The sequence below is a fragment of the Plutella xylostella genome, chromosome 8 (assembly GCF_932276165.1).
Source record: "Plutella xylostella chromosome 8, ilPluXylo3.1, whole genome shotgun sequence".
NCBI lineage: Eukaryota > Metazoa > Arthropoda > Insecta > Lepidoptera > Plutellidae > Plutella > Plutella xylostella.
In genome coordinates, this window is record NC_063988.1 from 5,777,934 (window position 1) to 5,805,101 (window position 27,168).

At 39.6% G+C, this 27,168-nt stretch overlaps 4 protein-coding genes across 14 annotated transcripts in view; 2 read left to right on the top strand and 2 right to left on the bottom strand.

Annotated features, from left to right (window-relative positions):
- Positions 1-685: 685 nt before the first annotated feature.
- On the top strand, positions 686-6,022 carry LOC105381695 (RNA-binding protein with serine-rich domain 1-B). The gene is made up of 8 exons (XM_038115137.2): positions 686-822; positions 925-1,041; positions 1,137-1,274; positions 1,356-1,499; positions 1,665-1,906; positions 4,678-4,795; positions 5,246-5,350; positions 5,956-6,022. Coding segments are annotated over exons 1-8 (918 nt in total). The 5' UTR covers positions 686-820; the 3' UTR covers positions 6,008-6,022.
- An 86-nt stretch (positions 6,023-6,108) lies between these two features.
- LOC105381694 (cell cycle checkpoint protein RAD17) lies at positions 6,109-9,882 on the bottom strand. The gene is made up of 10 exons (XM_038115136.2): positions 9,739-9,882; positions 9,425-9,511; positions 9,017-9,311; positions 8,585-8,750; positions 8,369-8,497; positions 8,007-8,188; positions 7,511-7,666; positions 6,743-6,933; positions 6,333-6,454; positions 6,109-6,253 (listed from the first exon to the last, which is right to left on the bottom strand). Exons 1-10 carry the CDS (start codon positions 9,754-9,756, stop codon positions 6,151-6,153), a joined length of 1,449 nt encoding a protein of 482 aa, XP_037971064.2. The 5' UTR covers positions 9,757-9,882; the 3' UTR covers positions 6,109-6,150.
- A 391-nt stretch (positions 9,883-10,273) lies between these two features.
- LOC105381640 (NADH-quinone oxidoreductase subunit B 2) lies at positions 10,274-11,978 on the top strand. Of its 2 annotated transcripts, none has more exons than XM_048622438.1 (4): positions 10,274-10,291; positions 10,620-10,928; positions 11,147-11,335; positions 11,797-11,978. In XM_048622438.1, exons 2-4 carry the CDS (start codon positions 10,624-10,626, stop codon positions 11,933-11,935), a joined length of 633 nt encoding a protein of 210 aa, XP_048478395.1. In that variant the 5' UTR covers positions 10,274-10,291; positions 10,620-10,623; the 3' UTR covers positions 11,936-11,978. The 2 variants fall into 2 exon arrangements, with proteins under 2 accessions (XP_048478395.1, XP_011549720.1); XM_011551418.3 differs by lacking the exon at positions 10,274-10,291 and adding an exon at positions 10,388-10,547.
- Positions 11,979-20,853: 8,875 nt separating this feature from the next.
- The window catches only part of LOC105381693 (fibrosin-1-like protein), a 68,013-nt gene continuing 61,698 nt past the window's right edge, over positions 20,854-27,168 (bottom strand). For 7 of the 10 annotated variants that reach the window (XM_038115428.2, XM_038115426.2, XM_038115421.2 and 4 more), the window contains 6 exons: positions 26,986-27,095; positions 26,341-26,501; positions 25,262-25,390; positions 23,331-23,387; positions 22,850-23,075; positions 20,854-22,633 (listed from right to left, as the gene is read on the bottom strand). In XM_038115428.2, the coding sequence (XP_037971356.2) occupies positions 21,924-22,633; positions 22,850-23,075; positions 23,331-23,387; positions 25,262-25,390; positions 26,341-26,501; positions 26,986-27,095 (1,393 nt within the window). In that variant the 3' untranslated portion in view covers positions 20,854-21,923. The remainder of the gene's footprint in view (positions 22,634-22,849; positions 23,076-23,330; positions 23,388-25,261; positions 25,391-26,340; positions 26,502-26,985; positions 27,096-27,168) is intronic. The other 3 variants (XM_038115422.2, XM_038115423.2, XM_038115427.2) reach the window with 3 other exon arrangements.

A 27,168-nucleotide genomic window follows, 5' to 3' on the forward strand; every position in this document is an offset into this window, starting at 1 on the left:
CAATAAACAAGGAGCTGAAATACTTAATGGTGATTAAGGGCGATGATTGCATCGTATATAAGAGTGCAGGGGCCTGCTGGCCGGCCGGGGTCCGCGGTGGCGCAGGCGTAGCTAATGTAAAGGCCGTGTAGCGCAGCAGGGGAGAGGCCGCAAATCATTTTCACCACTTAAGACTGGCTATTGCTACAAGTTTATTATCGCGTGGGCTGCCAGTTATTTACCTTTTCTACAACCGCCTATAGCATAGAGGTGGGAGGTTGCGTGTGCTAGGACTCTATGCTAGCATGCAGATAGGCAGCATGCCTGCATATGCGTCATACGCACTGAGGAGTTGGCATGTAGGCATGTACCATGGGTACATACAATGATAATATTTTTTACCTATGAATGTAGCTAAGTCTAAGTAATCTAGAAAGCACACGAAAATAGGTACTCCGAAGCATCAGGATATCCTTTGATAAAGTTAAAAAGCCTAGTAGGTATCCTGTGGAAGGTAAAACACAGCTTCGACCGAAGCAGAAAGTACTTAAATATGACAATGTCTTCATCAGAAAAGTAATAAGTGCTGCGTGTCTACCCAAGATATATGTTCGAAAATAAAAACCAGAAAAATGGATCATTGCAAAAGTCACCTGAAACATATTCCGAGCATCAGCTATAGTAGAAATAAAATTTATGCAACTGGCAACATAATGTTTGTGGTCATGAAATGAAAAGTGGCAACATTATAAAAAATAAGAAACCGCCGCTCGAGGAAAAATGGTGGCTTTGTATCAGTGAAAATAAATAAATTGTTGTTTTCTTGGAAAATTGTATCAATATGTAAGTTATTTTTACGTGTTTATAAAAAAATATTTAATCATTAACTAACCAGTATAAATAGTGGCTCGTAAATTCGTTACTATAACCATAAATATATTTCAGGGCTCGCAACAAATCTCCCTCGGCTACATCGGATAAAGATAAAAAGAAATTGAAGGAGAAGGAAAAGGATAAAAAGAAGAAGGACGCTTCAGGCTCGAGCAGCAGCAGCAGTGGCAGGTAAGTTCACCGCTCAAAGTCACAGTGATTCCGTGTTCATAATTTCATTTTGAGGTTATGCCGATTGGATTAACAAATGGGGTGTATATTTGCAGTTCATCGGACAGTAGTTCTTCGCGGTCGTCGTCACGCTCGTCGTCCAGCAGCTCGGGCAGCTCCTCGCGCTCCTCCTCCTCCTCCAGCTCCTCCTCGAGCAGCACCAGCAACGACGAACGCTCCAGGGCCAAGAAGAAGTAAGATTTTCAAATTCTATTATATCATACAAATTAACAATATGAATGATATCTATGCTTATGTTTTGTTTTCTTTTGCAGAACTTCTCCTCGAAAAAGTCCAGCCAAGGATAGACGCGAGCCAGAAAGAGAAAAGGCAAGGGATAGGTCTCCCATAAGTGATAAGAAGAAGCCATCAGCACCCGCATCAAATGATAAGGCTCGAAGCAAGGACAGACATGACAGGTATGAAATTTATTGGTTATCCCAAATGCATAATAATAGTTCATCAAACAATTGCAATGAAAAATCAAGCAAAAAGCTCTGTCTCTGATTACATATTATTATGTAATGTAGAAAAAATATTTATGATACAACACTGTACATCTGCACATTTTTATTTTCACTTAGATCTCCTGGGCGCAAGAAGCGTGAAAGATCTCCGCCACCTCGTCCAACCAGGATCCACATAGGTCGGCTGACCCTCAACGTGACTAAGGACCACGTACAGGAGATCTTCTCCACTTATGGAACAGTGAAGAATGTGGAGTTCCCGCCAGAGCGGCTGCACCCACACAATGGGCGGGGGTATGCCTATGTGGAGTTTGCAAACCCAGACGAAGCTGAAAATGCTATGAAGCATATGGATGGAGGTAACTAGATGTGTAGATTTATGTTCTTCCTATTATTTTTCAGCAATTTATAATTTTGTCATGAAGTAATATTTATTTCATCATTCATGGATGGTGTTGTCATAATTATTATCATTTTGAAATTCTTTACGAGTTAATACAGTTTGGCCCTTGTACTATTTGTAGCAGTTGAAGCTTTAGTAAATAGTAGTATAGTATGAAGGCACTTCAGTTCAGTCCTGAAGTGGGGAGCGATTACACTTTTTCACCTTGTCAAGCTAGATTTCCACAATGGTACATTCACTGACAACACTTTTGAGCTTTGTTACATTTTTTTTTTTTTTTTTTTTTTTATGATTTTGCAAACATGCGATCAGTACGTGTACTATGAGCAGTTGTGTTGAGAGAGTTTGGCTTGGTAAGGTAGCCCTCCCATTGTCAGGCACCCTTTATTATTTGCTTCCCCTTTTTATAGGTTATCCCATGTGTGCAGCCTCTTCAGGCGTCTGGTCTTAGGTGGATCGCTAAGCATTTGGGCAAGCTTGTTTTGATGGTGGGTAATCCTGTCCTTGTATCTTTTGGTTTTCATATATATTTCCTCCTTAACTGTGTTAAGACCTAGGTATTCGTGGATATCTTCCATTCTTGAGAACCATGGGGCGTTTACTATAGCTTTGAGCACACTATTTTGGAACCTTTGTAGTATTTCTGTGTTAGATGTTTTGGCTGTTCCCCACAGTTCAATGCCGTATGTCCATATTGGTTTCAAAACACATTTATAGATTAAGGTCTTTTTTTCCACAGATAGTCGAGATTTCCTGCCCAGGAGCCACTCCAGAGATTTGTATTTATGGTTTAGTTGGTCTCGTTTCTGTTGGATGTGAGTCTTCCAGGTCTGTTTACGGTCTAAGTGGAAGCCAAGGTATTTCACTACATTACTGTGTGGCAGTAATTCTCCACCGAGATTTACAGCAGGGCAGTCTTGTTTTCGTAGAGTGAAGGTAATATGACTTGATTTCAATGCACTAGCTTTGATTCGCCATTCATTCATCCAAGTGTGGACTTTGTCTAGATGTTTCTGTAGTGTTTTCGAAGCCTCTACCCGGTCCTCGTTGGAGGTTAAAACCGCAGTATCATCTGCGAAGGTGGCTGTCATGACACTTTCTGATTCTGGGACATCAGCTGTATATAATAGGTAGAGTGATGGTCCTAGTATTGAGCCCTGCGGTACTCCAGCTTTGATATCATAAAAGCACGAGTAAGCATCATTCAGCTTCACATAAAAGATGCGATCTTCAAGATAGGATTTTAGAATTGAATATAAATTGTGAGGTAATATTCTCTTCATCTTATATAGGAGCCCACTATGCCAAACTTTGTCGAATGCCTGCTGTACATCAAGAAACACCCCGGAGCAGTACTTCTTGTTTTCAAGAGCATTTCTTATGTGTTCACATACTCTATGAACTTGCTCAATAGTAGCATGGTTTCTACGGAAGCCAAATTGATGTTCTGGTATGCTAGAATTTTCACTGATACATTCATTGAGTCGTGTAGATATGACTTTCTCCAGTAATTTCGATAGGACTGGGAGTAGGCTGATCGGTCTGTAAGATGAAGTCAAATGCGGTGGCTTTCCTGGTTTTAGAACCATAACTATTTGGGAGACTTTCCAGATGTTGGGGTAGTAGCCTGTTCTTAGTACTGCATTAAATAATGCTGTCATATACATAATGGCTTTCTTTGGCAGGTTTCGCAATATTTCAGCAGTTATCAGGTCGAATCCTGGTGCTTTTTTCATTTCCAGATCATGTATCACACGTCGGGTCTCTGCAGGTGTGCAACATCGAATTGGAAGACTAAGTTGTAGGTCGCTTTCTAGGAATTTATGTACTTCGTTATCTACAGTGTCTGTTCCTAGGTCATTAGGTGTAAATACATCTCTTAAAAACTGTCCATAAGCTTCTGCCTTTTCTTCGTCTGTTTTCGCCCATTTTCCATCTTGTGTTTTGAGTGGATGTTGTGCTTGCTGTGGTTTATCACGCGATTTGACAGCTTTCCACAGAGAATACTCTTTTTTTGCTGGATCAGTAGGTGTTAGGTTTTGTAGGAACAGGTTCATAGTTTCATTTTCTGCATCTATAAGAACTTTTTTAAGCTCAGCTGCCGCTTTATTGAAGGCTCTTTTATCGTCGGGATGCCGGCTACAGTGCCACACTCTTCTCAATCGACGTTTCTCCAATACTTTTTGTTTCACATGTATGGGCAGATTATTAATTGTTTCCATGTGTTTGGAGTCAATTGGTGTGCTGGCTCTGGCAGCATTTTGTATGCACTTTGTTAATGATATAGTGGCATTTTCAATATCATCATCAGTCTTTAGTGGTATTTTAAGATCCAGATTTTTATTTAAATGTTGTTTGAAATAATCCCAATCAGTGCGATTATTATAAAGATAGGGATTTCTGGGTCTACTGATTATAGTTGTGCTCATGGTAAGTATAACTGGTGAGTGATCTGAGGTGGTATCATGGCAGTCATCAATATCCAAGAAGTAGGACTGAACCCCTTTATATATAAAGAAATCCAATAAGTCTGGTAATCTATTTACATCTGTAGGCCAGTAGGTTGGTCTGCCTGTTGTAATGGTTTGTAGACGGTTGTTCATTAGACAATGTTTAAGTCTCCGCCCTCTGGTTGTAGTCAGTCTGGAACCCCAAAGTATATTTTTGCTGAGCTTTGTTACATAATTTTGTTAACTAAACTAATATTAACATGAATGCTATCTGCAGGTCAGATCGACGGGCAGGAGATCACGGCGGCGCCGGTGCTGATCCCGTCGCGGCCGCGGCGCCCCTCCCCGCGCCCGCTGCCGCGCCACCCCCCGCCGAGACGACACTCGCCGCCCAGGTACAGATAACTTATTAATCTGGCTCTTTGAATAGCCGAATAAATGAAAACTAATTCCAGCATCAGTCTTTCATCAGTAGAATCATTACTTATATCGTCAGTCCTTAATATTGTCTACTGTTGGACATAGGCCTCTCCAGCTGGCAAAGAGCGCCACTCAACCTTCCTCTGCTTGAGGATGTTCTATGATATGCTTGTCTTTGTCTCAGAAAACTTGTATCTCCCAACAGTAGTGACTGGTTCTTCAGCAGTTTATTGGCATAGAAAAAAAATACTTTATACCTAACCAGCAGCTGACACTTTAGCTTGCAGATCCTTTAGAAATGTTCTCCCAACAGTAGTGACTGGTTCTTCAGCAGTTTATTAGCAAAGAAAAAATAATTTATAACCAGGAACTGACACTTTAGCTTGCAGATCCTTTAGAAATGTACAATGAGTTATCTTCATCAGGTACCGCCGGCGCAGCCCGCCGCGGCGCCGCTCGCCGCCGCCGCCGCGCCGCCGCCGCTCCCGCTCCCGCTCCCCGCGCCCCGCCCCGCGCCGCCGCCGCTCCAGGTCCTCCTCCTCCTCCTCCCGATAATCCCTTCCCTCCACAACACACACACACACCCTCTCTCACACGCACGCAAGTGGGTTATATTTGGTTCTAAATTAATTCCAAATTAGGTATTAAATAATGCATGATCGCATCATAGTTGATATTTCTCTCTACCCTCTGGCTGACAGAAATACAACTGTTTGTAACAATGATTTAAACAGCCAAATATTAATCCACGACGTGCCAATAAAATACCATAAATTGCATTCCGCAGAACTCCCCGAGGTAAGTAAAGTCCCCCATGAATTGCCTTTTATTTACCATGCGGCCAAAGGTAAGTATGAATGTGGTAAAGTTTCTAGGACGGCGGTTCATAGTTTACGTAATTATGAATTATAAATCTGCACTAGAAATGTCTGAAATCAAGACGTTTCTGTTACAATGCCTACCAAATGGAGCAGAGGGTCTTTGGTGCGATTGCGAAGCTCATTATGTGACATTCAAGTGAACTTAGAGGTGATGTAGTGCTAACTGTAATTCAACATGTATTGTAAAAGACTCTTGACTTTTGTGTTAATAAATACTGACTATTGTGTAATATGTTTTCTAATTATATTCCCAGATCCAAAAATCCTGTTCCCCCTAAGAAAATAATAAAAGTTGAAAAGGAATAAGCTTAAAAGCAGAAAACTTACATTGATATCTATAGACTTTGGTTAAGATAACAATATTTCTAGTAGTAGGTAGTAAATTAGTTTTAAAAAAATAAAGACAATTTAATTTGAAACATATTTTTTTATTCATTAATAAATAACGTTTAGCACTTGTTGATAATATTACACAAAGTCTTATAATCTGTAACTAGTACTTTTCCTTTGTACAAATAATCAGGATCTAATAGCGGTATATCTGTAATGGACCTGTAACAAGAAATAATATTGTCAGTAAGTAACTAAAAGCAAGATATAAAATTTCAGGTGAAGTGCAGGGATTACTTACGGGTACTGTATTTTCATATTCTTTGGTCCTCGAACCGGGTTCCACGCAGACACAGGAGCTTTATTAGAAAGCATTAGTCCTGCGGTGGCAATGTACAGCCCAAATTCCTGGCAGACCCGTTCCTGGAACAAAATTATTGGTAAGTACTTTATACATTAATAGCATGACAAAAGTAGGTATAGGCTCAAGGAAGTATCAGGGCATGAGTTCTAAATAAATGCTAATTGAAAATTGTAAGTAGGTAACGTACCAACGTACAAACAGGGTATATAATTAAGTATGACTTCAGCATAAGCTGGCACGAAACCGCATGCGTGGCACACAGGACCGGACAGTCTTACAGAATCAGACAGATTTGAGTGTCGGGATTACGTATCCCAGGATAGAGAAAAAAATAATTGTATTCTCACCCTCCACTCCGAGAGCATGTAGTCGGCGTCGCTGAGTGCGGCGGCGGCTCGCTGCGCGTGGTCCACGCACGAGAAGTGAGGCAAATAGTTCTCATGCAAGAAATTCACGAACGACGACGGCTGACTCAGGAACTGCTCTATCACTTCCGCCGGAGCGTGGCTCAACCTCTGCTTCTCTCCGTCTTGGATCACTGTAATATAATTATAAATAGTTTATGAACTGACAAATAGCTGAAATCAAACTGCAGTAGGTACTGTAATATTATTTATAATATCGGATAGGACTAAAGATATTTTTCAAAAATCTTATTTAGGGTCTGTTTCACAATGTCTGGTTAGTGGCTACCTGACGGATAAAATACATGCTGTCACTCTCTGTTATTATTTTTTAGGCCCGGGTCTCCTATTTACGCCGTAGGTCGCGTCCAGCGTCACGCCGTAGGCCGCGTCACGATGCTCACTATAGAAAAGTACTGATGCGGTCTCCCTCACACGCCGTCGTTGGCGCGTAGACGTAGTGAGCATCGTGAAGCGGCCTACGGTGGTGACACTTGACGCGACCTACGGAGTAAATAGGAGACCCGGGCCTTAGACAGTGACAGCATGTATTTTATCCGACAGGTAGCGACTAACCAGACATTGTGAAACAGGGGCTTAAACTCATAATATAATAACAACGCGCAACGAAACGCTCTAGTATAGCTTAACAGAAGGAGGGTAAACAAATACGTATATTTAAGTGCAATATTTTATTAGATAAAAAGTTACCTTTCGGGTTTAAAACCCTTCCTACACCATGAAGAATGCTGACAGTCTGGTCCTTTCCCAGGGATGTGAACTTGTTTGATGATTTCTTTTTCTTTGTGGCTTTACTTTTGTTTTCTTTTTCAAGGAACTGACTCTTTTCTAATGATGAATTTGAACCTGTAATTTCAGATACATCAATATTGTACGTATGGTGATGTTTAGCAAAATCGAAAGGCCTCTTCCATTCATAGTTGAAACTACTAACTTGATCTATTAATAAATAAATAAATAAATATGTGGGGACATCTCACACACGGCCATCCGACCCCAAGCTAGGCAGAACCTGTGTTATGGGTGTCGGACAGCTGATATATCTACACGAATACATAGATAGATAGATACTAAATATAAATATCATTATTGATTTCACTTGCGGGAGTAAACCTAGACCGCACATGCCTTTCTTATGTATGTTACATGTTTGATAGTTCATCATCAAGCACTAATTTATGGTTACCTTTAAGGCACGCAAAATGCAAATTTAGAACAGCTGATCGGACATCCCCCGCAGACGAGTTGATGACGCAGTCAATGAGGTCAGCTCCTGGCGTGGTGTACACTGAACTGTACTTCTTGCTAATGATCTCTGATACTCTCTTCAGGGCCGATTTAAGACCAGTTGGTGATACACTGTTGAAACTGAAAGAATATACATTAAGTTAGGTATAACTAAAGATACTTAATTATTAAGCAATCTTCATGAAATAACTTTTGATTTCTTCACCATTTGCCATACTCCAAACTCACTCCCACATAATAGTATCACCATAAATATTCAGCAGGGTGACAATAATGATGAAAAGTTTAGAGTTTACTTACGATATGTGTTGTATGTTGAATTTCTCCTTTAATTGGGGAGAAAAAAGATTTAGCACACTATTTTTGTTATCACTGTGCAATTCAGAACATATGAACACTATTGGAGATTTAGCTCTATTTTTGTACTGCCTGGAAAAAAGGTATTTAGTGATTATCTGATAATGGGTTAAAGTCATGTCTAATTTGTAAACAGTTATTTTATATTTTCTTACTTACTCTAATACATCAGAAAATTCTGAGGGAGTTCTTGTAAAAGTATTTGGAAAATCTTCCACCAAAACCAGCTTTTTACTATTATTGTCCAACAAGGATGTAAAATTTGCTGCATTAATTATGAAGTCACGGAACTTTGTTGATTGCTTTTCACGAAATTCATAATCACCTGTAAATTTAGAGATATTATTAAATTGCACCAAAGTAACATTGAATTAAATATGAAATTGAAAAAATGGTTTCCGATGCTGGATTGGAGCAGTGGAAAGGGGGTCTAAAACTATCACAGTAACCATGATTAAGTATAACTATAGGGAATTTTGCCACATGTTTTAACCTGATTGCCAAAGAATATTTTTGATACATCTTGTGTTCATGGTTTACAACTACTAGAAGCCTTTATCATAGCTGATAATTATGAAAAAAAAAACTTACCATACTCAGTTGGCATATCAATATCAAGTGGTGTTATCCATTCAGTTACTTTAAAATTATATTTAGCTGCCAGAGTCTCAACAGTTACAGTTTTCCCGCAGCCCACAGGGCCAGTGAGGAGCAACATGTCTCCGCGGCAGGCGTCCGACATAGACTGCATCCATTGCTCCACTTCTTGTACTTTTTTGGTATGCACGGCTAAATCTTCTACTTTTACTGGATCAAAGTTTTTCATCCAATTTTTGTGATTTATGTTCAAGAGTTTGCTGCCTGCTTTTTGTGGGCTGGCTGCATTCTGAAAGTAAATAAAAGTAAAACATGAAATTTGTAACTATAGCTAAATCGGATGAAACTCTTTTCAAACACCAGTAACCAGTAAAATATATGTAAGTACACTTTCAAACTTACTTCTTTAGTGTCAGTGATTCTTTCAGGAGATTTCTTTTTAGGAGGCTCGTCATCAAACTCCATTAATGGCTTAAACCAGCTTTTGCCCTGAAACACATGTAATCTAAAATGTTTATGGGAAATAAAGTATGTTTGTTTCTGTGTACATTCAGGGAAAGGAGCCTTCCCATATCAACTGTAGCCACTGCACTTTATATACGTCCAGCTTACCCTGAGCAGTCACCGACTGAGGCTGACTGCCCGGTGGGGAACTTTAGCTCTAGTTTGTCACCGACATGCTGAGATGATAAAAGAAATCATTTTACTGCTATTACCTTCTTAGAGATAGACATTACGAATAGATATTAAATTGTCGAGATTTGTGACTATAAAGCAGACAGCAAGCTGTAGATTCAACAAAATTCAAACTATTCTAAATACAATAAATTAAAATTAAGGGGTTCTTATTCATCCAAGAAAGAAATAAATGTACACAATTCAATTTTAAAAATTACTTTGATTTCCAACAATTTTGGATTTTTAAGTTGGTAACAATGAAAAGTGACACCTACCATAGATACACCACAGAGTATTCCGATTTCTGAACTGAAAACAGCTGAGTACAGTCTTTATTCTGAGTAATAAACTAAATAAAATCACATCCTAAAAATAAATAATACAAACAGCCTGCAACTGTCTTTACAAGCCCATGCAATGGGGCCTAAATCTCAGATAAGGAAGAAAAGCCATTGTGAATTAATTTTTTTAGCAATCTGTCTGTAATTTCTGAACTTATACGTCATCTAAATGTCGACTCTGACATAACGTTTCACATGTACAAAGAACGTAACAAGAATTATTAATATTATTTAAAAAAACAATCCTCTGGTAATTGATCGTTCAAGTATTGCAAAACCTATTTAACTATTATTATTTAAAAATATATATACAAAACAAGTGCAATGATTTCAATAATTAAATTTTGAAACAATAAAATGTTTAATAGTCTGCTTAAATATCATTGCATAGCATACTTTACAAACAAATTTTAGTTACGTAAATTTTTTAGAAAATATTTGGTATATTTTGATTATATTTTAAGCGTAATTCAATTGATTTACTTTGTGCATGCCCATATTTCACTGTAAGTAATGCTTATTTATTTTTCAATAGTTCAAACCAGTGCTTCAAATGCTAACTGAGGTTATTTTCACAGAAAAATGCTGGCCCTCAAAGCTCTGGGCTCATCAGCCCCAACAACTGCACTCGCTGTTATAAAGAAGGGTGCATTTGCTCCGGCTGTAGATCAAATCCGACAGACCCATTTACCAGCTCCCAGCCCAACGGAAAAGCGCCCATATTCACCCTTCCAAAACACCTCCAACATGGCTGAGTTTGCTGTAGCCAGATTAGATGACCTTCTGAACTGGGGTAGGAAGGGTTCCCTGTGGCCCATGACGTTCGGCCTCGCCTGCTGCGCCGTGGAGATGATGCACATCGCTGCTCCTCGCTATGATATGGACAGGTGAGTTCGGAATACTATCATTTTTGTGCATGCTTTCCCATGTGTTTCTGTTTATAAAGGAGTGTGCTATAAATGGTTTATTGGATTAAAAAAAAAGTATAATATAATGTGTTTGGAATCCAAGACCATTCATCCTTTTCTACTTCAAGACCTAAAATGCCTATTGCTTGTCAATCTTCATAATATAATTATCAGGACCTAAAATTTCACTATTTCAGATATGGTGTGGTCTTCCGTGCATCCCCTCGTCAGTCTGATGTCATGATTGTGGCAGGTACACTGACCAACAAGATGGCCCCAGCTCTAAGGAAAGTCTATGATCAGATGCCCGACCCACGATGGGTAATCTCAATGGGAAGCTGCGCCAATGGTGGCGGCTACTACCATTACTCTTACTCAGTTGTACGGTAAGTTGCCCTTGGTTGTATTTCAGTTCTGTACTTAATTATTGAAAGATACATATGAAACTAGATAATACCATGGTTCACTAAAATTAATGAGGTCCATGAGTACTTACAAATGCCCATGGTTAAAGCAGAAGTGGAAAACCTCTCAAGAGCCTACAGAGATAGGATAGCTGATCACCCCAACAAACTGGCTACTGACCTCACCAGTTGTATTCTAATAAGAAGGTCGAAACAAAAGCACATTTGGGACAATCTAGTTGAATAAGAAGGCAACCCAACGATGGGAGGGAGTGCCTAAAACGCCATAAACACACTCCAAACAACTGCTTATGGTCACTCAGGACTGATTGCATGTTAAAGAGATAACAAAAAGAAAAAAAACTAAAAGCAGTCAAATTAATATAAAAAATCTGTGTTAGTAAATCAGTATCCATACTCATAAATTCATATTTATATTGCAGAGGTTGTGATCGGATCGTCCCGGTAGACATCTACGTGCCTGGATGTCCTCCCACTGCTGAAGCTTTGCTATACGGAGTTCTTCAGCTACAGAAGAAAATCAAGCGAATGAAGACAATCCAAATCTGGTACAGGAAGTAAATATAGCAACACGAATCATAATATAATAATTATTGTAATTAGACAATTAGTTTTATTTTCATGTAACTAGGTAGGCAGACCTACATCAATACATAAGTTAAACTGCATCAAATAATGTTTATATTTATTATTTCAATAAGCTAAGCAGTGTTCCTCATAGGCAAAATGGCATGAACCCCGAGCGTCCACTGCTGGCTAAACTAGGTTACATACTTCGCATAGTTGAGACAGTTTTTCATACATGTGCGTCCACTACAAACTATGCACTATGTATGAAAGACTGGCTTAACTATTTTTACTCCTGCCTGGCGCGGAAGAATCGCCTACCTCATAATGCTCTCATACGACAACTAATAAAAAATAAGTACTTCGTCGTTGTATGAAGGCATACGAGCGCCATCTATGATTTACTTTTTTAAATGAGCTGTCATAAAGTCTTTTGGCTCTCAAATTAGGCTGACATCAGACTGACTGCATCACAGCGACGCCGACGGGTTCACTAGGTATACCATTACAAGTCCATCCATAATGTAATGAAAATAATACTTATAGATGGACTGTACCCACCACTGATAGTCATCGCCTCGTTTGGTTAGTAGGTAAGTACTTATTCTTTATATGAAAATTCTTGGACTGACCGGCCTCCAATCGTAGATCACGCGGCGTCCACCAGCGGCCAGCGCCGGGTCCACTGGTTGACCAGTAGTGTTTTTTTTCCTCTGTGGTTGACCACCCGTGGACAGTCGACGGGTGGATAACTAGTGGAAGTGTCGACAGGTATTCCACCGTGGACTGACGAACGAGTGGACGACGTACGACGAGGGGTGGCTCTTATGAGCTTTGAAATTGCTTCCTTGGTCATTAGTAAGCACCATTATTATTATGCGAAATAAATATACCTAATGACCTAAGAAATCTACATTTAGATACGCCCTAAACCCTACTTTTATCTCACGGAATTCTGACAGTTATCAATTTTTGACATGTCAGAGATCACAAACCTTTTTTGGCTGGGTACTTTTTTCAATACGAGTCTGAATATCAGTTGTATCCGGACAATTTTCTATATTATATTTTAAAATATTAAGAATGATGGTCTTTACGTTAGGCGCTAAAGAACCACGAGGACGCTTCTTACTGGGAGAGAGAAAGTCTGACTCTTGTGCTCTGTCAGATGGAGCTGCTTCCTGGGAAGGGCCAGGTTGTGGCTCCATAACGTTTATAAAAATCAACAAACTATCACAACGTGAAAGGTCAACGATAAGAAACCGGCCAAGTGCCAGTTGGACTCGCGCACTGAGGGTTCCATACAAGTCTACTTACCTGAGATATTTTTCCTTTTAATTTCATAATTATGTGCATCTAACGTAACGGCACCAGTAATGGATACCTTAAGGATTTTTTACAAATGATTTGGCTGTTACTCGCTCATTTTTTGAGTTAGAATATTGAAAGTTGGTATGAATCGTAGGAATATCATGCCGTTTAAGATGAATGTACACTAGCTCGATTTAAACTATTGGTTTTTCAGTAAATTGTATATTTGTAAAAAATACCTAAAACCACAGTGATGGACACCCAAACTCCAGTTATGGACACCCAATGTTGGACAGTGTTTTTTTATTGAATTAAAGTATAAAATAATATTTTATTCTATTCTATTCTATTCTATTCTCTGTGGGGCTGTAAGTAAGTACCTGCACCTGGCTCTCTCGAATGGAACCTTTGTGAATATCCCCTAGGTCTAAACTGCCTTCCTAAGTTTGGACCATTTCCCACCATGTTGGTCCACTGCGGGTTGATGGGTTCACATATCTAGACATGCTAAACTAAATTTCAATTAAATTCCGCTTCTGTGAAGGCTTGGATTTTCATGTGCAACTTTGATCAATACTTGTTCTGGAATACTTGAAATAGATGTAGTGGGAACATATTTGTGTCTCCGTAACGCATGGCTGCAGTGACCATCTTGTGCTTCCATAATAGCATATCCCATTTGCTTGGGCGTATAAGTCTTTCTTGAACAAAATAAAAAATCCAGTTATGGACACCCAATTATGGACATGTGTCCATAACTGGATTTACTGAAAATTTACAAACCAGTAATGAACACCCCCTCTGAAATCATTTCCATAAACGTAAGCTCTCCTATTATTTTGAAAATATGTGCGTAATTCAGTATAGTTTCCATAAAATCACAGCATTTTAATAAAACATAAAATAAAACGAAATAATCAACAAAAATCTACACCTAACCTCTTCGAAGATTTCCTTATTTCCTTATCAAATTTCGGTTGAATTGGTGATCCTCCGCCAAATAAACTTTTTTGCCTCACAATTTTTTATCTAAATGGATGACATAAGTTACTTGTCTATACTATAACAAAGGAGGGATGTATAGGCTTTGAAACTAAGGTGTTGTAATTTTCGTAAAAGAAAGAAAGAAAGAAAGAAAGATACATTTATTTGACACACTGGGACAGAATAATAAGACAGAAAAAGAAACAATAACAAAATAACGAGAATACTTAATACAGAACAAACAAACAAAACAAACAAATAAAGGATGCTGTCCAGAGTGTCAAAACGGCACCAGCTCAGCATATGCTATGGACAGTGAGGCCACAGCGCTGGTTTTCAGCTGGCCCTTGAGTTGACCTCAGTCACGAACGCGAAGTTGGTATTATATATATATTAATTATGATGGGTTGTGTTATGTGATGAGATATTAATAATTACATAGGTTATAAGTGTGGAAAGAAATAAATAAATAGTGGGTGAGATAGTGTTTGTGTAAGGTAGGTAGGTATAAAACTATGCATACTCTTATTTTACACACTATAAGTTTGTAGTGTCCATTACTGGTTCCATGTCCATTACTGGTGCCGTTACGTTATATGAAATATTAGCTTGATATCTTTAACCGTTTCTGAGAAAAAGGGTGGTTACACACAGACGGACAACAATAAGGGTTCCCTTTTTCCTTTTCAGGTACGGAACTCTAAAAAATAATAGTAACAATCGGATCAATCGTTTCCGAGATATTCGTGGACAAACATACATACCAACAAACATATAAACATACTTGTACAATAAAAAAAAACATATTTGTTTATTAGGCTTAATGGATTGTCATATGTTAATATGGTGCAGTTCCAATAATCTTACATAGGTACAGTAAGGTGCAGATAAACCTGACCCCCCTCAGAAGCATTGTTAGTATGAGACCTATATACCGAACATATTATGTACTTACCGAATTTAGAATATTTTATTTGAAATCGATTAAAAAGGTTTGTTATCCCTGAATTTAGTAGCAAGTGATGCCATGCTAAAGAATAAAATAAAGTAATTAAAATTAATTCGATACAATGGTCGTGAGTCGTGATTTTACTTTATATTTATAAATGCGAAAGTTTGTGAGTATGTGTGTATGTATGTATGTGTGTACCTTTGTTACTTCTTCACGTCAAAACAACTGAACCGATTTTAATGAAATTTGGAATGGAGTTAGCTGACACCCTGGATTAACACATAATAGCTTATGGGTTAATCCAGGGAATTCCGCGATAAAAAGTAGCCTTTTTATCGCGGAATTCCCACGGGAAAACTAATTAAGGTGAAGCGAAGCTCGTGGCAACAGCTAGTATTGAAATATTTGTTATTTTTGTATTACCTACTTCACTTGAGCAAGTAAATATTTAGATTGATGTTTTTCTATGAAAACATGAAAAAAAATATTGCCTTTAAATGGATCCAAATTTTACCTTTTTTCGGTGAAGAGCTTTTTAGTGGTATCACTAATGAAATGTCAGAATTCCGCGGAATTAAAAATTTGAGTGTAGGTCATTTTTTGTTGTCTTTTTAAGTATGTAGACTGTAGAGTATCTGTTTACTCTACGACGGCGAAAAGTAAGAATAAGGATTCCCATCATCATAAGCAACCCATGGTTGTCCACTGATGGACATAGGCCTCTCCCAAGCAGCACCACAATACTCTGTCCTCGGCCTTCCTCATTCGGGCCACTACCGGCCACCTGTCTAACGTAGTCGGTCTGACTGGCCGGAGGACGTCCCACGCCACGCTCGTGGACTCCTTGAACAAATTTCGCGTTTTCATATTTATTCCGAGAATCAAGATGTTCAGTGTATCAAGATGATCAGAATGTACAGTGAAACTATTAATTCATGAAATTAATGTTTGAGGAACTAATATTTTCAGGAGCCTGGCACCATTAGAAAAGAAACATAAGTCATAACAATTGTTATTTGTTTATGGCAGTTGGCGGTTGGCTGTTTTTTCAATTTTCTTATTAATTATTAGGATAATCTAGATAAAAACAACTATTTACGCTTGTTTGCAATTAGGAAGAAGAAGAAACATATTCGTAGTCAAGCTAGGTAAGTTATTTATCGAGTTTATATACAATGTTTAGCGGAACATGAAGCTGGACACATTTTGTCGAATTTGGAGGATGTTTACGCTCGTACTGCTTCTATGACCGGTATGTAACATTGTACAAATTCTAATAATTCATTTTTTATCAGTACCAACTCTTCATTTATCGATAAACCTAGGTTTAGAGCCCAAGTCGAACATTGTTTACATACCGGTGGTTGTAGGTTTGGGCTGGTTTAAGTTGAGCCAAACCATAACATTTTGATACTTGAAGTTATATTTTTTGTTTACTTACTAAATTCTCATTCTGTAACTCTGTATTTCTTAACTTAAGGGTAGTTTCAAATAAGCATTTTTTTATTTTATTTTATAGGAGTATCGGACAGTACCGTCTGGCATATTGCAAAAAAGGGCTCTATAATGGAATATTTCTAACTCCTGGAAGAAACAGAGGCGCGAGCATAGGATTCGATACTATTTTCGAATCTACACGAAGGGTCGCTTTTACCAAACGCTAAACGTATTTAAATCAAATTTTAAATACATTTTGTACCAACTGACAGACGTATGACAGGCTACTAAAGACGTTTAGCGTTTGGTGAAATTCCGCCTAACATGGAAAAAACAAATGCCACTTTTGGAACCATAGAACAACGCGGACTCGGGTGTACCCTCGGGAAGCGTCATAGCGATCTTTCTTGATACAAAAAAGTCTGCCAATTTTTGCGGGGGGAAATTTTACCGTTTACCATGATTATGTCTCATGGGACATATCATTATGAGTTTTAATTCAGAGCAATAAGGGTTACGTGAAGTGACATTTAATAATGAACACAGTGTCTTCATTTTTCTTGCCAATGGATGTAACAATTATCGATAAGTGTTATCGATGAATTCGAGAACATGGGTTAGAAATACTAATTTCAAATTAATTAGGTATAGTTAAATTTAATAAGGAATGATTAATAAACGAAGTCACCCGCTTTTCGCTGTACATTTATACTCACGTGATAGGTCGCGAGCCGTATCGCCGTTTTTGAATGAGTACAATGCACTGAAGTTGTCGAGTAAGTGGGCACCCCGACGGTCAGATGCTTTCAAGCCGCCCCTTCGGGCGGCCTCTGACTGGGCTTAACGACTGCTGCCGAAGCAGCAACCGGGACCCAACGGCTTAACGTCCCGTCCGAAGCACGGAAGCGTCCAGAAAAGAACCATTTGAAATCGGTAACTCATGCTGTACCTACCAATGGCTGACCGTGTCAGTTGTTGCTTAACCTCAGTGATCAGTTACGATTACTGAAGCCAATTCGACCCTGTAGTCCCGTTGTCCCCGTATCTGTGTCCCCGTTACGGGGACAACGGGACGTCATTATATTTTCGTTCCGTTGTCCCCTTTGCGGGCAATAGTGAACGGGGACAACGGGCCGTCAAAATTTTACGTGTCGTTGTCCCTTCCGAATTCTATTAGCACGAAAAGGACAAAATAAAATGAAACAAAATGTTAAATGATCGGCTTTAGGTAATGGACAATGTCCGAAAAAATTCGACAAGGCTCATAATTTTTCTGATGATAGGAATAACCCTCCGTATCATCCTAAAAAAATCTCAGATTTTTTGTATGCGTTAGTAATTTAATAAAAATAAAAACATTTCAAGTTTCACAAAACGGGGATTTTACGGACTTTAGGACTTCCATACCATTCCAGACCATCGTCTCAATGAGCAATAAAAAAAATATGACAGGTATGAATGTTCAAAAGGGTAGTGTATAATGTGGCAAGTTACTTGGCGACCCTCCTTGCGGGGTGAAAGAAGTGGCGGGGGCGAGGTAGCACGACATGCTACACACGTAGAAAAGTGTGCCCGGATTAATCTCGCGGTGGCTTGTAACTATTTCTGACATAAGTAAAATTTTATTCTATGAGTGTTCCCGTAAATGTCATATTTAGCTTAAAATTTATAGTTTGACAGCATTAAAATTTGGATGTTTACCTTCAGAATATCTACCAATTTGAATTTATTTATGTAAAAGTGTTTTATTTTATAAATCAATTTCCATGTCACTTTCATGTTCACTCTCTGTTTGAACTTGTTCATCGTCGTCGTCATCCTCATCTTCATAATCGTTTTCATTAACTTCAATTATAAATCTAAGACAAAAACCAAAAAACATTATTTATTTATTTAATCCTTTATTGCACAAATATAAAAATAAGTGTACAAAGGGTGGACTTAATGCTACAAGCATTTTCTACCAGTCAACCCACAGGATCTAGTACATTATACCTACTTTGAAGTATAATGTACTAGAGTACGCCAGTCATATTAGTTCAGTGTACACCTATAATATTTTATGTTTAATTTACATTAAATTATAAATAAACAATAACATACCTGTCCAATACATCGTCAAATACTCTATCAGATTTATAATATATATTCGTCTTAATTTTTTATGACATGGTCGTCACAATTTCTCCACTTTTCAGGCGAATAATTAGACAAAAGCAACTCTAAGTCTTTTATCTCTTTATCTAAGTTAGAGTCAATCGACGTTCTTGCGAGCTCGCCTTTCACGTAGGTACCCCCACACAAGTTCAATAGGATTTAATTCCGGGTGGTATGGGGGTAGGCGAATCACGATATGACCATTTTCTTTCAAAATTTCATCAATTTCGTAATTTTTCTCTGTGTTTTGCTCATTAATTACTTTCATTAAATCACATAAATTTAGGTTGCTTTCCTAGTTACAAGAACTGACAACTGACGCACTGTCATATGGACTCTTCGTCTTTGTTGTTTACTTTTTCGTAACCTTTAGCCGCGTAGCATGACTGATCCGGTACGCTGTTCTACAAGAAGCCCCTATATTGAGACATTATACGATTTGTTGTTTTTAACGTTATTGTGTTGACGAATTATAGATACCTAATAATAATATTAAAAAGGCCTCAACACTCATCCTAAGACTAATGGTCTCAGGATCAATGATCTCATGTGGGTCGCACTCAAATTATGACAGACTATATAAGACATGTGGCCGCCTCGGCTGCGCGGCCGAGACTGCCGTAACAATGACACGCAGTGCACGCGTTCCCCTCCACCGCTACCCTCCCGCTACCCGCTGTCGTCTTGGGTACCTCGTCCCCTCCGCGTCTTTCACCCCGCAAGGAGGGTCGCCAAGCAACTTGCCAATCTATAGTTACGAAATCTCTCATTGGTTGACTGATTTAGAATAAGCCAATGAGAGTTTTGCAAACAACAATCTTATCTGTGCTTTTGTTTCGCGGCAGTATTTCGTCGTGCCGTTAGCGCATCCTTTAAAATTTACACGTTCATCAAATTTGCCAAATTATCAACCAGGTTAGTTATGAATTGATCTAAGCTAAAAAAGCGATTTGATGTGAAGATATTATATAAAATTTATGAAATAAAAAATATACTTGTGTTTTTTAAAGTTTATTTTGAGAACGGGGACAACGGGTCTGATTCTTTATTTTTTTATTAAGTGCCGCTGTCCCCGTTGAGGAGCTCACGTCCAACGGGGACAACGGGCCTGATTTTATTTATTTTCTGAAAGTACCGTTGTCCCCGCTTAACGGGGACAAGAATTACGGGGACAGCGGGACTACAGGAATTCGCCTGAATTCGACTACGGACGCTTCCCAACTATGACTTTTTTGTCGATTAATACATATCTACATACCGGTACATCACTATTGCATTTTTTTCACTTTGGTTGCTAGGAAACAGCTAATAACAATAAACCATGACCAAATCTGTGATCAAATCCGGAATCCGGATATTCTATGAATTGAAGCTGTCATTTTGGTATGTAAACAAATCATTTTCTATGAAACGAACGCTTTGCCAACTAGATTGAGTCTAGTGAAAATTGAGACTGCAATGCAACTAGTTTTTATAAATCGGTGGGCCTTTCTGGCCTACCACCCCGCCAGAGGGGAACGTCTGCCTATTTCGTCTCCAGACCATTCATACTCAATGTTTGGAACTAACAAATTTGCCTTACATTTTGACAGTGACATTTGACGATACGCAACGTAAACGGAGGTTTCGAATCCTGTGCTCGGGCAACAGAACAGGCCGTCTATAAAGAGAAATTGATGATTTTACTATGTGTGCCCTTCGTCAACAAATCCGGATATTTTATACAGTTGTAATAACGTTATCTAAATAAATATTTATTGGTTTCACTATTAGCCTTCATATTAACACCTTCTAGCTTGAATAATGAGCTTTTTTGTGGATGGTAAGTTGTTTTTAAATACAGAAATAGGGTAGGTAGTCACAGGCAAAATTTCAAGATCAAAGTCAGTTTTGTTTCGCTATATAGGGTTGCTACATGAAAGATAGCTGCGCCCTCATTTAATTTCAGGACTTTATAGTTTCACTGTAGAGTACCTTATGTTCTGGAATTTCACTGATAAAATTTCATCCTCTGCCGTGTACTGTACATATTTCGGGGTTAAAGGATAGGATAATGGCAAAAAAAGATTGCTTTGGTATAAAAATCAAAAGTTTTAATGGTATTTTCTGAATCGCACCAAGCTTTCATTTACTTTTTAGTATACAGACTGATTTTGTATAACTATAATACATTTTTGATTTTGTTTTCTCCAAAAGATTTTAGAAAACAGCCAGATTCATTTCATTCAGAGTGAACTTAGTCAAAGGAAATTTGAATTTTGTCTGACTCAACATTGAAACATTGCTTTATCAATGGCACATTCAAGTTCATTTTTATCAATTTAATTACATCATTCTTGATTTCGTCTGTCATTATTTGTCATGAAATGATTGAAATAAAGACGATTTCTTAATTAATAATTTATGAAACACTTAAATCTTTTTTTACAAATATGAACATTATGTATTGATTATAATTAGATCTAAATCTGAGAAAGACACTACTTTGAAGTCAGACAAAATGTTTTCATACAATAATATCACATAATTTAAATGCATTACATAAACTGAATTGAAATGGCTATAACAAAAGTATGTAGATTTTTTACATTTTAGTTTGGATTACTTTCTATTCTAAACACAATGAAAGGAGTATAAATAAATAAATAGTTCTACTCCACTGGTACAATCGAAACACCATTGAGATTTTAACGGAAGTGAAACTAACTCCCGGTACAATAATAATTTATGGGATTTTCCTTTGTATGTCGTTAAATAAACCAATTCTATATTTAAACACTAATTTACACACTAATATTTACATTATATTTATAGGTATATATAAATATGTATATATCGATAGCGATTCGATAATCCTATCATTCACGTAATCAGCGTTTGATGTATAATTAACTAAATGGTCACAATAACAACTCGATAGATATTTATATGTAAATAAACAAGCAGCAGTGTGGGTGCCGCGCGGCGCCGTCGAGTCGATCTACTTCACATACAATACATATTGCACTTCGAGACTTTAGTCCGAGGGGGCCGACTTCGCAAGCGACATATTCATTACAATAAATAATTTTCTAGATCGGTAATGCGAAACGATAACTATGTAGTGGGAGGCTCGGGCGCCGCCGTGCGGGGGGCGCACTATCATCGCGGCTCCTCCTTCTTGAGCAGGTCGAGCGGGTTGTGCGGCGCGTGCGAGGGGTGCGCGGGGTGGGGGGCGTGCGCGGGGTGCGCGGGGTGGGGCGCGAGGTGCAGCGGCGGCAGCGCCAGGCCGCGGTGCAGCAGCGCGCCCGACTTGAGCTGTTGCTGGTGGTGCGCGTAGGCGTTGAGCATCTTGTTGCGGTCCTCCTCGGCGCGGATGGCGGCCTCCACGAGCGGCGTGAAGCGCATGTGGTGCAGCGGGTCGGCGAAGGCGGCGCGGTACGGGTCCCAGGCGGCGGGCGGCGGCGGGTAGGCGGGCAGCGGCGGCGGGCCGCGCGGCGCCTCCTTGCGCTCCTCCTTGGGCGGCTCGGGCGCGCCGTTGCGCAGCGGGGAGCGCTGGCGGGCGCGCTCCAGCTCGCGCTCGCGCTGCTTGCGTCGCTCGCGGTCCTCGCGCTCGCGGCGGTCTCGCTCGCGCTCGCGCTCGTCCCGCTCGCGGCGCGCGCGCTCGTCGTGCTCGCGGCGCGCGTCCAGGGCGGGCGGCGGGCGCGGGCCGGCGCGCCACGCCTCGTGCAGCGCGGCCAGCGACGGCGGGTGGTGCACGCCGTGCAGCGAGGACGACAGCGCGAACTCGCGCGCGTACGGCGAGAGGCCGAAGGGCGGCGGCGCGCCGGGGAACCCGCTCGCTCCGTACCGCGCGAACGGAGACACTCCTGCTGATAAGTACAGGCAAAGGTTAAATTATTTCGATACATTAGTTGATAAAATACGAAGTATTTATTAAATTTATTGTACTGTAATGACAACGTCATGCATGAATCATTTCAATCGTTCGAGAGAAGAACGGTAGTAATCTACTCAGCCATCTTTTCAAAATAGAACTGGGTATTAAATAACTTAAACAATAACAGTCTCCAATAAAAATCCCATACCCAAGTGCGGATGGTGCGGCGGCAGGTACGGCGGCGGCAGGTCGTAGGGCGAGCGGTAGGCGGCGGCGGGCGGCGGCGCGGGCGGCGCGGGCGCGGGCGGCGGGGGGAAGGCGCGCAGCTTGTCCTTGTCCGGCGCGCCGCCGCCGCCGCTCGCCTTCTCCTTCTGCTGGTGGTTGTAGATCTCCCACGCGATGCGCACGTGCATCGCGTTCCATTTGCCGCTCTTCTGTCGAACGCAACGTTGTACATAGTTAGATACGTGTCAAGTTTACTGCTCTCAGTATAACTTGTGTCCAAAATAATTTTAATTTTTATGTTTTACTTTAGTAAGATCTTCAAGTTCAAAAGGGGATTAAAATCCAAATCAATTCTTATTTAATGTAAAACTAGAATTAAATTATATTTACAGAAGGTATTAAAAATAAATTACATGCAAATGAATGAACAGTATGAAAGTAATGATGGCTAGAGGAAGACCTACCGAGACAGGTCGAGGTGGAGGTTTAGTGGCGGGATCACTGGCGGCCGACACTACGGGCTGTTAACATTAGGCGAATGAAGGTTAATACCACGGCAAATAAAAATGTATGTAAACAAAGCACCAAGCTAGAGAGAAACAGAAAAAGAGGGTTAAATGATTCATTGCACTATTTCTTGTTTTAGCAACACCTGATGGAATGACCTCTTCCATCCTTTCATAAATGTAAAACATGATTTAATATATTTCAAGATGTGTTAGGGAAATTTTGTAAAATAAAGAAGTTCTTTGTAAGTAAAATTTTAATAATTGTATTTCAAGTGAGTCAATTGAAACATTTTTAGAGTTAATACACATAGGTGGATTGATGATTTTAATGCTTAAGTAACGTAAGGTGTATAGTTAAATTAATTGTGTCTATGAAGAGATAAGGGTGAAATCGCCAAAATTTGTACGTAACAAAAACGTAACAAAAGGGAAACGTTACAAAAATGTTACAAAAAGGAACTATACGGACTCGATCACACTACTATGAATAAATAAAACAATTTTGATTTAATCAGCACTACGGCGAAGAGAAAAGGAGGGTTATGATTTTGACCGGTATCTATTCAATAATTAAAACACGAACTACTTTCGTAATTTTTAACAAAAATATTTAAAAAATATATATTATATATGAGGTTTTTTTTATTAATTGAATTATTAATTATTTTGGTATTAGGTATCACTAGTTAGGATAATTGAAATTTAACTTCTGTACAACTAATATGTTTTTGTAATTTATTAGTTTAAAAAATGTCATCACATTCTTGTCAGTCTGAATGTGCCCTTAGCTTTCCTTTTTGTAACGTTACAAAGAAAATTGTAACAAAATGGAACAAAAATTCTTACGTTCATAAGCTAAAAATATTTTAACACACGTGGATTTAGTTTTCCGAAAATTTGTTTAACTGCATAGTAAACAGACTGAAATTATGATTTTACGTGCAGGAATTACTTTGTAAATACTTTCTTTTAACTTAATTTGTCGGTTGTTACAAAGGGGAACACTGAAAAGTCTTTTTTCTTCCGAGTTCACTATAACTTCGACAACGACTACAAACAAAATGGCGGAGACGCGACACTAACGCCACCTCTAAGAAAACTTTTGCTCGTGCTGATGCCAGTAAAATAATTTAGATTTAATACTATTTTATACAAAAAAATACTGTTACAAAGAGCATTACAAAGAAATGTGATATTTTTATTAACATTTAAATTTATGTAAATTTCAATAACCACTGTACAAAATATGATAAAATACAAATAATTTAATACGTTACTTATTCTACTAACATGATTCACCAAAATTTTCTATGTGAAGTTGTTATATTTTTCTCATTTAGTAGGTTTTAGTGCAACCAAGAGAAATGGACAAAAAATGTACAAATTTTGGCGATTTCACCCATAAACAAAGCTATAACATAACGTGCCCGTAAAAGCGGCATAATTATGATGTGTTAGTGGAACGCTAAGTTACTAATAACTATTGAAGCAGTGAATTTTATTTTTTGCAAATGAATTTTAATAAGAAAATGAAGGTTAGCTAAAATTTTATAGGGGATAATGTAAAAATTACTAAAATAATTGAATCTACATGGTGCTAACAATGAAAGGTTATGTACAAAAGTAAGTAAATTATTTAGAATATACGGATGGGGTTCAAAAGTACAGTAGCTTTCAATGATCACAAATCCTTCTCGAAAAGATGGAGGAGGTTCTATGTTCGGCTATAATATTTTCTTAATATTAACAAAATTATATGATTTAATGTTAAATCTGGCCATCCCATGGCTATCAATATATACCAGTGAGCTACTGTACTTATGAACCCGACCATACACCCGTATCTAAAATATCAATAGATAAATATTACATAAAACATAAGTTACCTTAGGCGCGAAGGTCGACAGCGGCGCCGGCGGTACATAGGGCGCCGACGGGTGCAGCAGACTCGACGAGTACGGGTACCCGAGGCCCAGCCCGGAGCGGTACAGCGACATCTTGCTCACGTCCTTGAACTGGAATTAGAAATGTAGTGCGATTAAGTTATAAGTTGTTTCAATTATTGTTGGTATATGGTTGTTTTGTTCGAAATGTTCAGCCTACGTATTATAATTGTACGTGACAGAAGCTGACAGTCAACATGGCGCCACCGATAGACCCTTACACGGTTGATGGTGATGGTAACAAGATGCAAACGCAGGGGACGCGTACCTACCTCATTAATATCGGCGTAATCATGGTTTGTTCTGGAAGCTCAGTTGGCAGTACGGGTGACTTTGGCCTACTATACTCCATAACAGTCATGATAATGATAGTATTGTGGCCGCCCATAGCTGGGCGGTGTGAGGGCTGGAGTTGGCAACATAAGGGTGGCTATGACCTCTTTTGGGTATTGCATTATTGAGCATATTTTTATAATAATTGTAATGTGGTACCAGGGTCGCAGGCGGCGTACAGAGGTGCGGCTTGAACGCTGGTGGCTATGACCTAGTGCCTATAACGGTGATGTTAGTACCAGGAGTTCAGCCAGCCCGTAGAGGTGGCGTAGCCATATGCCTCCCTCGCACATTCCATCCCCTCGACTATCGTGAGCTTTATCATTACGTAAACAGTAATGTGTGTACCAGGGTCGCAGTCGGCGCGTAGAGGTGAGTAGCCTGCTGGCAATGATCATCCACATCGACCATTACATTCGTGAACATAATAACATTAATAATATAGTAATGTGTGTACCAGGGGAGTAGGCGGCGCGTAGAGGTGCGGCGGCTGGTGCGGGTGGCTATGACCAACTCCTTAGGGCTTTACATTCGTGAACATAATAACATTAATAATATAGTAATGTATGTGTACCAGGGGCGCAGGCGGCGCGTAGAGGTGCGGCGGCTGGTGCGGGTGGCTATGACCTACTCCTTCGTGCATTACATTTGTAAGCATAATAACAATAATAAAACAGTAATGTATGTACCAGGGGAGCAGGCGGCGCGTAGAGGTGCGGCGGCTGGTGCGGGTGCTGGTGCACGTGCGTGTGCTGGTGCTGGTGGTGGTGCATCTCCGTGCGCGAGTAGCCGCCCGCCGCCTGCAGGAAGCGGCTGTCCAGCTCGCGCCGCAGCAGGTCCGCGCCAGGGCCTGGGGAGGTACAGAATAGGGGTATTATTCTGGGGCGTTTTTGGGGTGCGGGAGTGTTGCGGCGCTTCTTTTGAGAGGCGTTAATTTTCAGAAGTGAATATGATGACAATAAATGTATGGTTTTGACATAACATTGATATCCAGGATTTGCTTTACCGGTTTTTACACACACGATAGAAACTTCAACTTTTTCAGACGTATTTTGGCGTTTATAAACAACATTGTGTTGTATAAAACCAGCTTGTGCATTTAGTATTCCAGGTTGCATGTCGTCGCTAAGCAAGCTAAACCGTTAATGTTGAAAATTTGTGGTTCTGATATCCTAGCATAATTTTATTGTAAAAACCGCAAATTTCCGTCGTGCCTCACTTGTCAGCTTAGCAACAACATCCAACGTGAAAGAAGCACGCAAAACCGGCGACCACAGTACTTATACATACCGTTGCCACAACACATAGCCGTACATAGTGGTAGAGATACTGACTTGTTTGGAAGAGCGACTCGGCGGAGAAGGGGTTGGGGTTGGGCGGCGGCAGCGGCGCGCCGAACAGCGGCGGGCCCGGCGGGAAGCCGGCCGGCCGCTCCGTGCTCCTGCTGGGAATAATTACAACATCACGTATGTGTTATTGGAGAGTAACCCCTGGGAGTTATCCGCGAGCTTCACCTT